Source organism: Zeus faber, assembly GCF_960531495.2.
Source record: "Zeus faber genome assembly, chromosome: 2".
Classification (NCBI taxonomy): Eukaryota; Metazoa; Chordata; class Actinopteri; order Zeiformes; family Zeidae; genus Zeus; species Zeus faber.
This window is the reverse complement of record NC_137189.1, coordinates 23109774-23119236: the sequence shown is the minus strand read 5'-3', so window position 1 is coordinate 23119236 and position 9463 is coordinate 23109774. Positions and strand designations below refer to the sequence as shown.

The window sequence follows — 9463 nt, the reverse complement described above, 5'->3', positions numbered from 1 at the left end:
GCTGCGGTCCGCCACCCTTTCCTAGCCCCAAAAACATAACCCACCTCCATTGAGGTGAATTGACCTTAAGAGTTTGAGTTGGGCTCCGTTAGAGAAGTAGAAGAATAAATGCCTAGTATCTGAAAAAAAATCCTTGTGCTTTTTTTAAATATATATATATATATATATTTCTTTTTTTATTACTCTACCCGACAAAGCACCATCATGTGGTCTCTGAAAACAGTGTTTCCGTCTGAAGTGAAAGTCTCCTAATTTGCAGGCGGTGGGTTATTGCACTCGCATTGACGTCAACGGATCAATCTGTGGTGAACAGTATATAACGAGCTCCCGGTCCGCTCCGGTCGGCATTCAGAGGGACTTTTTGGACTATAGGGTCTGGACTGACTCCACTGGCCGATCAAGGCTTTGTTTTCTGCACTTATTGGGAATATAAAGTAAGTAAAGTTATGCTTGGTTTTTCTTTTATCCAATTCTTTTATCCAAGTTGCTGTTTTACGCTTGTTTGTTTGTTTTCGGACAAATATAAGTAGGCCTATACTAAGTTCAGACCCGATATGGGAATAGTAGCCCGGGTATTATTTTTGTTTAGTTTCATTTTTATTTTTTATTATCGCCTTGACCTTGCGATATATTGAACTTTTTACGCGCCTAAAAAGTAAATATCAAGGAGAATACTACACCCGCGTTATCGATGTTATTTCGATTCGAAATTCAACTTTTAACAACTTTTTTTTTTTTTTCATCTGGCATCGCCTTAGGGACAATAATAGACATTGTTCACTTATTCACAGACGAGGAGGCTTTATCTGTCAAAGTAAAGATTATCCAGTTGGAACGCAGCATATTCCTCAATATCTTAAAAGTCCAGAACTTGTTCCTTTATCTCGGGCAATCGGGACCTTTGTGATCTCTCCTCACATCTTTAACATTCATTCATTCCATTTATATTGTGTTATTCATTTATGAACATGTCTAACTGTTTATCCATTCATTCAACGACGACAACATCATGTTGAATAACCACACTGTGTATTTATTGAGCGGTTTCTTACTTCTTTTTATTGTTCCATATGTTTTATTAATATAGTGTCCGCGCTTGAAAAGGTAATGTCTTATCTTGTCTCACCCAGAGCGCACCCCCTTCTCCTCCCATCGCCCCACTATGAAGCCTGTCCCCCTGCTCCTGCTCCTCGCCTCGCTCCTCCTCGTCTCCCACATCCGCCCCGGCGTGTGCCGGCCGCGGCGGAACCTCCCCGGGCCGCGGGACGGCGGCGGCCGCCCCCGGAGCCGGCCGGACGAGGCGCTGCTCCGCGCCGCGGGCGACGCCGCGTCCTACCTCCTGCGGGGCGGCAGCGCGCTGAGGGCGCCGCGCGCCGCGAGCCCCGCCGACGCGGCAACGCTCGCGGCGTTTCCCCTCCGCGGGGAGCTCGCGGAGGCGCACCTGGCGCACCTGGCGCGCGCCTGGGCGGCAGTGGAGGAGGCGGCGGAGGCGGCGGAGGCGGCGGAGGAGGAGGAAGCCGGGCTCGGCAAGCGGAACGCCGAGCCGCCGATCTCCATCGACCTCACCTTCCACCTGCTGCGGAACATGATCGAGATGGCAAAGATAGAGAACCAGAAGGAGCAGGCGGAGCTCAACCGCAAGTTTCTCGAAGAGGTCGGGAAGTGACACCACCGAGGTAACGAGAACAACAACAACAACAACAACAACAACAACAACAACAACAAGAGCCACGTGTTAGAAGCCACTCGCACCCATGACGTCCTTTTCTACTTTCAGTGCTGCCTTCCTCCCCTCGTCAGGCGTCACACCGTCCCCAGCGACGGTGTCGACAACCTTTTTTTTTTTTTTGGTTGTTATTTTTTTTTTTATGTCGTTATTATTTTACTGCTCCCGTTCGTGGCTGAATGCGTCGCGTAACCTACCACGCCGCTGCAGATTGCGTTCAAATGCAGGTCAATGGGGCAAACGTTCAACCCTTGCAAAACAACAACAAAAAGTCAAATCTCCTTTTCGAAAACGGGAATGAATACTTCCGCGTCGTTTCAGCTGTTGGATCTCGTCTTTGTTTGTTTATTTATTTATGTATTATTGTTATTATTATTATTATTATTAATAATAATAATATTGTTATTATTATTATTGGTTCACTGTGAAGAAAGAGTGTGATTCCCAAATAAACATTCCCAATCAAATTGAAATGCATAAATAAAAGGAAAGGTGTTGGCTCAGATTAGATGGATGTGTGACGTCTTAATACCCCCGTCATGCACGTGTTTTACGCATGTATTTCCACTCTTGTTTTCTGATGGCGGATGGCGAGTTGATGCCTAATACTCCAAAGGTCTTATGTGCAACAGTACGCGTGGTCGAATCAGATGGCATCCTTTGTTCAACATTTCAGTGAAAATGTATCATAATAAGTTATTATTATTAATAATATTTTGTGTTATTCTGTATAATAAGTATACATATTAATATTAATTCATATGTATTATTGTTGTGATTATTAATAATCATAATAATAATAGTAGACAGATGTAAGGGGGGGAAGGGGGATTAGAGTATGTTGTCAAACCACTAACTCAAAATTCACCGGGGTAACCATTCGACAGTGGTTAGCCGCGTGAAATGTGGTGTTTAACCATCATCTGATTTGCCCTTTTGTGTATGACAGCCAAAACAACAGTGGCCAGGCAAGGGTTTACGTGTACTCTTAATTCCACCCGATCCCTTTAGCCTGTTGGAGACCTCTAAAGATTGCATAGCTATAGCCAGGAAACACACTAGTTACCAAAGGACCAACCCTGTACTGCTCCCCGCCTCATACGATAGAACAGAAAGATTGGGGGAACTGTGCTATAACTTCTGCACGGAATTGTGTGATTTGTTAAATTCACTTTAGTTTGTGTTGGTGGCTAAGGTCATATTTCATTTTAAGGGGTGAATCATTGATTGTGCAACCAAAATCCCAGTATCTTTTTTTGTATCTTTATATATATATACATATATATATATATAAAATAGGTATAGTGAAGTTGGGAGGAAGGCAGGCTCTTTTGCCATGTGACAAACTTGATTTTTTTTTGGGGTCTTAACTTTCTGTTCTTCCCTCTCTGCCGTTCTTTTCCTTATCGTCCATCTCTTTTCTTTCTAGCAAGTGCACTACATCTTTTGTACTGTACCTACCGTAGCATGCTTTACCCTGAAATAACCAATGACGTGAAAAAAAAACAAACAACAAAAAAAAAAAAAGACAAACAAAATGCCTTGTTTTTATTGTAAATTGTTTCGTCTGACTCCGCTCATACGTCGTTTGTTTTAGCAGTTCGGAAAAGAGAAGAACTTTTTTTTTTTGCCATTTATATTTTGTAATAAAAAAGTAATGAGTAGAATTGTGTGTGTGTTTTGTCCACTCTACAGCTTCTCTCCGGTGTTTGTTTGGAGATTAATATATTTCTTCTGACCCCTACAGTAAAAGGTCAGTCATATCTCATGTCCCCCTGTATTTGCAGGGGGAGGAAAATACTGGGCTCCGAGATACAAGTCAACAAAATGCAGTTATATTCGGTTAAAAGGTCGACAATGTCAGCTCTACTTTAAAACTTTTGGTTGAACAAGCAAGTTATAACAACAAGAGCTGTGACCATTCAAACTTTTTAGTATGTATTCAGTCAGGCAGGCATTTGTAAAGGCAGGATACAGTATACTATATGTATACATTTTGAATATCCAACAAAAAAAAAAAACCACCTTATATAATGTGACTTTAAGCGTACTTAATAGGTGACATATTTGAGGTGGGTTCACCATGAATCATACCGCCACATGTGAGTATAGCATGCAGGAAAAAGGAAAACGTCCAGAAAAGAGGAGAGGAACTTGTGAGGAGAGAAAAGTGCGGCTCCAGCTAATCTAACATCATCCCTTTGCAAAAGCGCCAACACCTGGACTGATGCCAGGGCTGCACAAGCCGGGAACCAGCAGGAGTTAGAGGTGACGCTTCCACAGAATTATTCAAGGAGACGTTTAGAGAGGGGACGAAAGATGCATAACAAGGGAATTAACATTTTTAAAAACAAAAGTTCTTCAGCCACTACATGTTTGGTTTCAATGGCAATGACTGGAAACAGGCTCACTAAATACGCGTCAGCATGTCAGTACAGGTGACGGTTTTCAGAAAGAAACAAGCCTAAACCACCCTGACGGTTCTTATAAAAGGTTGCCCACCCACTACAACAAACATCGCTAGTTGGGAGTCTACCAGACATTTTGGCCCCGGTCCTGAAGTTTGACAATTGGCACTGCAGGACTTCTCCCGAATCCCCCTTGATATTGACCTGTTTTATCCCTTTTCTGGTCTTCTCAAACATCTGCGTCTCTTAATTTACTCGACAAAGTGAAAATGGCCTCTGGTTTGTATAAGGTTCAAGTTCAAGAGATTATTTGTCACATACACACACATATGGTCACCGTGACATCTCCAAATGGTCACAGAAGTATCTTTCCACCAACAACCTCGTGGGATCTATCTAATTGGTAGTCAAACACATCCTTTATCTTTTTTCCTTGTGCTATGTGTTTCTTTATCTGCTTCTTTTGACTTTTTCCCTCCGGTCTGTGTGGCCTTCGCCACATTCGTATCTGTGTTCACAGTTTTTGGTTTTCTCCTTGGCTGTTTTTGAATAGATACGTAGATTTATTATTTGACCTGGAGCCATGCATCTTTTATCCTCTGCCTTGTTAGTTCGGTTTTCAAGGTGCTACAAATCGAACGCTCCATTTTCCATCCAACCGGCCGACCGCTTTCCTTTTCTTTTTTTAAAAGAATGAATAACTCAGCTGGAGGCACAGAACATCATTGGTGAATCGGAGAGAACTATGTATGACACTTAGATCCATACTCTGCAAAATGTAGTCTCAACCAACTGTAAAAGAGTGTTCATCAAAAAAAAAAAATGAGTGTGGAGGCCTAGACGTGATGGAAGTAACGTGTAATGTGTCCTGGGTTCCCACTTGTTCAAAGAGATAAGCAAGAGGGTGGAAGACAAGGACGAGCACCCAAGTCAAAATGGCCCCCGGGCCCATTGTTTCCGTGACTCAGCTCCCACTGTGGGTGTGCTGGTGTTTTTGCCGCCTTATCACCCTCCATGAGTGTGTGCTGTGTGTGTGTGTGTTTGTGTGTTTGTGGCAGTTCTGGTTCTTAGTGATGCCATGGCATCACATAGCAGATCAAAGCAGTGACACATGAGGCATGTCATCATCAGCAGACCAGATAGGGGCCACGTCAGAAATTGGCCAAGGTTGATCCATCATTCCAAATGGCAGCATTAGAAAGCGACCACCCCCCTATTTAAAGGATATTAAGATGTTGGTTCCCACAATTTTGAACTGTTCATGAGACAACCTCGCAAGGCTTTACTGTTGAGGAACTTACCACTCTGCTGCGGCTTTTCCTAAATGCAATCCGAGGGGGGCGCAGCTGCAGCAGGACTGTGCAAAAAACGGCTTCAAGTGATCGGATGGAGGCACCGGCTTGGATCGTCGTAGCTCACTTTTTGCTTCAAGTACTTCTTAAACAAGGGCTTGAAATGACGTTTCGATTGTCAAACTCATTTATTTGGAGGAAACATGTGGAGGTGACCATAGAAAAATGCCATAGACAAATAGAAAAAAACAGCTGCGGCTGGCCTTTAAGTTGTGATTGACAGCCCACCGGGGGAATCATTGAGTGCGGCGGCTTTTCCATTGTGATAAATCGTTCCAAATCAGAACCGATCCTTGATAACCACAGCCCTACAACTCGCATTTTTTCTTGTGGAGCCATACTGTGACTAAGAGAAGGTTTCATCGGCCAACCTGCCTGGCTAAATAAAGATCCTACAAAGAGTCCACTCTCGAGAAGACGGACATATTATGGACTCAAAATCCCACGCCGTTCATCAATTTCGACACACGTCTTTCAGAAATACAACACTGACACAATTGTGTTGTGGTCGAAAGAGCTATATAAGGAGTTTTAAATCCGTAAAGAAGAAAAGGCCCACATGAGCGGATCTCCTCCTGCTCTCCTCCCACAAACTGAGCAGGCAATGAGGTGCATACATTTTCCATTGAGCTATACATAGACTGGTATATGTACACACAATACACAGCTTTTTTCTCTCCTTGCTGAACAATGGGAATCAACGTGGGAGGCAAAATGGACTGTGTAACATATTCCGTGTCCAGGCTGGCGAGGGTGGAATCAAGGACGGATAATGTAGACGTCACTACCAATTTTGTACAGCAAATATATCCTGTATATATATATATATATACACACATATATTTATATACACACACACAGACTGTATACTGTATATTCCTAAATTGTTTTACGGAAGCTGAGTTGATTGATTTGAGTTGGCGGGAGAACAATATAGGCAGAGACTCAAAACTTCCTTGCTATATGGGTTTAACCAGCAGACCCCTGCAGGAATGAAAACGCGCTCACAGCACGGCGCAGTGCATTATAGGCTTAATGAAGTCAGGCACAGAACGGGGGAGAGGCCTATTAAGGTGAAACCGCTTTGGACGGAAAAACATTCACACCTTCTCGGTTAAATTCATATTTTTTCCATTTGAAAGTAGTGTCTTTGTGCTGAATGCGTCAGACCACTCAGCGGTTTGAAGTCATCACCGTCACGGAATCCTAGGCAATATCAATTTATCTTTCCTCTGGGATTTTACACTAGAGGCGTGCAGATCCTTTTTTCGAACATATCATTCGGACAGGAGGTAATAAGCTGTCAATCACCACTTTAAAATATACATTTTCATGATCAGAAATCAGGGAAAGCAACAGCACTGTGTCATCAGCGTAAAAATAAAATTACCTGAAGAATTGAGAATGAGCAGAATTGACTTGACTGTTTTTGAGGCTGATGGTGTGTGTGAAAAAACAAAAAAGTCAAATTGTCTTAAATTCAGTTTTTGAAATATTTGGCCTTGAAAGTCATTAAATAAAGTCTATATAATAATATAATTGTTGTTCTTGTTATGAACTAAAAGTATCTAAAACACGACACCGGTGGGACACAGAGCCATAGTTGAGGTCTCATTAGAACCGAGACGTTTCAGACGATCTACATTTGGAGCAGAAACTTTTGTAATTTGATTAGTGTTAGGAGCAGGCGTAACATCATCATCTGAAGTTATATAAGTCCAAGCTTCGTCTCTCGTAAGTCATTCACAACCAGCCACATGCGAGTGCGACACCAAGACAAACAACTTGAGCCAATGCTGCATTTAAAGGAAACTCGGAAAACTGTAACCTGGTGCTGCGTTTTACAAAACCCTGAAAACTATAATCATTCGAAGAAGACAATTTCGAACTGCAGGAAGTTCGAAGTACCTTTGCAGGAACCGACCCTTTCTTTTGTGTCTGCACTGCATATTCCAGGAACAATTGCAATTGTTAAAAGATGTTGTTGAGGGATATTCAAACTGAACATCAGAAGAGGAACATTCATTGACGTAAGTGCACGTTGATTGGTCTCACAAATGAGCACAACAAATACTCCTGTGGAAAACACATGAAAAATCGATACTTCATTTAAAGTAAACATGTCTTTGGTTATACATAATTTATTTTGAAAACATTGAATGTGTGTAAAAAAATCCGAACCGAACCTTGCAGCGGACACCATGGATTGAGAGCGACCCTCATTCATGACAGATTTTCCTCAGTGCGACCCAACAAAGTCTCATTGCCCTGGGGAGAGTACAGTGGATCACGGTTACAGCACCTTACAGACCTCGTATCACAGTCCGGAAAATCAACGCTGAGACCTCATATATCAGCCTCCGAGAGTATGACTGTATCAACACAAGCATCACGGTGAGTTATAGCAATGACAAACCCTGGTTTACAGCCACACGCAGATGGCTGCTTTTTGTTACTTGTGCTGCGCTTCGCAGAACGTGGAAAAACTGTAATATTTACCTAAAACGACTATAGTGGACCCTGTGTATTGTTGCCTGCAGCTATATTTATTATTGTTACTAGGGGTCCAGCCTGTTCTGACCTGCAGGGGTTAGAACCCTATTTTTATTGCTGGAATTTTTATCATTATTGACCTCCGTGGCATTTTTGGGGCTGAAAGTGTGTGGAACATGAGCGATAAACACATTGAAAAAGACTGCAATACCATGAATCGGAAAAATCTTTTTATTTGCACGTGACATGCATAGTCAGCCGGTGGAATTCAAACGTTGACGTTCCTTGCTCACCCCCGAATCAGTCAAAACCATATTCCGTGTTTGTGTTCTCACATATGGAGTTTGCTTGCAGCAGCAGAGCAACGGGTCTGGATCGCGTCCGTTTTATTTTAGTCCCAAAAGTTAATTAAGTTGATGAAATGTCTCTGAGGGACGAAGTGTTTAATCCCTTTGAACGGAACAGTGTTGTTACAAACTTCCACTTGTGATGAATGGCATCATGAACCAATGTAATATAAGTGCGGTCTACGTCTCTGGGTGGTCATTCGCTTTCGGAGAGTTGCGCTGTGTAGACAACGTACGGGAGGAGCCGATGCCGCATTCAAGTAAACTTGGAAAATTGGAACTTGTGCTGTGTTTCAGAGAACCTGGAAAACTGTAATACGTACCTAACGTGGGGGACTTTTTAAATTGGATATTATGAAAATTGTATTTGATATTGTATACAACTATACATAATTGCTGTGATAAAATATATTCCTCCAAATTTAGTCGAAAACAGACTGCTGATTTTTCCATCCAAGTCCTGTTCCTTCAATCAAATGATTGGAGGAGACATTCATAAGACTTAGTGGCTCAAGGAGAAACGTTGTGGGGTGGGAAGGTCAGTGTTGGAGGACTTGAGGGTTTGATGCCATGTGATCTTTTGCAAGCTGGCAACAAAAGTGCGTGTATAAAAGCACCAGGAGGTCATGGCTGAGCGTGAGTACGATCTGGTGGAGTGATGGTTCAGATGCTGCCATCCAGCATGGAAAAGATGATGAATTTTCCCCTAGCCCTAAAATGTGTGCACTTCTGTGCACTCCACTAGAAGTTATTTACTATTAAGGTATTTTTCATTAATTACTTCATTAAAGGTTCTATGTACTTCTATGTACTCGCACCACTGATAGATAGCTAGACAGACAGATTTTTATTTTGTGAATGAGTGGGGGAATTTTCCCATTACCAAATCAGATCTAAAATGGAAATTGTCCATGAAAGATGATATAACATACACCGATCAGCCACAACTTTAAAACCACCACTAATAACCGCTAATATTGTTTAACCCCCCCCTTGTGACGCCAAAACAGCTCCGACCCATCCAGGCATAGAGTCCACAAGACCTATGAAGGTGTCCTGTGGTATCTGCCACCAAGACGTTAGCAGCAGATCCTTTAAGTCCTGTAAGTTGTGAGGTGGGACGTCCATGGCTCTGGC

At 42.5% G+C, this 9463-nt stretch overlaps 1 protein-coding gene across 1 annotated transcript; it reads left to right on the top strand.

Moving 5' to 3' along the window:
- Window positions 1–1162: 1162 nt before the first annotated feature.
- On the top strand, window positions 1163–1666 carry uts1 (urotensin 1; the record flags this gene model as incomplete). Its single annotated transcript, XM_080023717.1, has 2 exons — window positions 1163–1393; window positions 1499–1666. The coding sequence occupies 2 exons, from the start codon at window positions 1163–1165 to the stop codon at window positions 1664–1666; spliced, it is 399 nt and encodes a 132-aa protein (XP_079879843.1).
- Between the last annotated feature and the right edge of the window lie 7797 nt (window positions 1667–9463).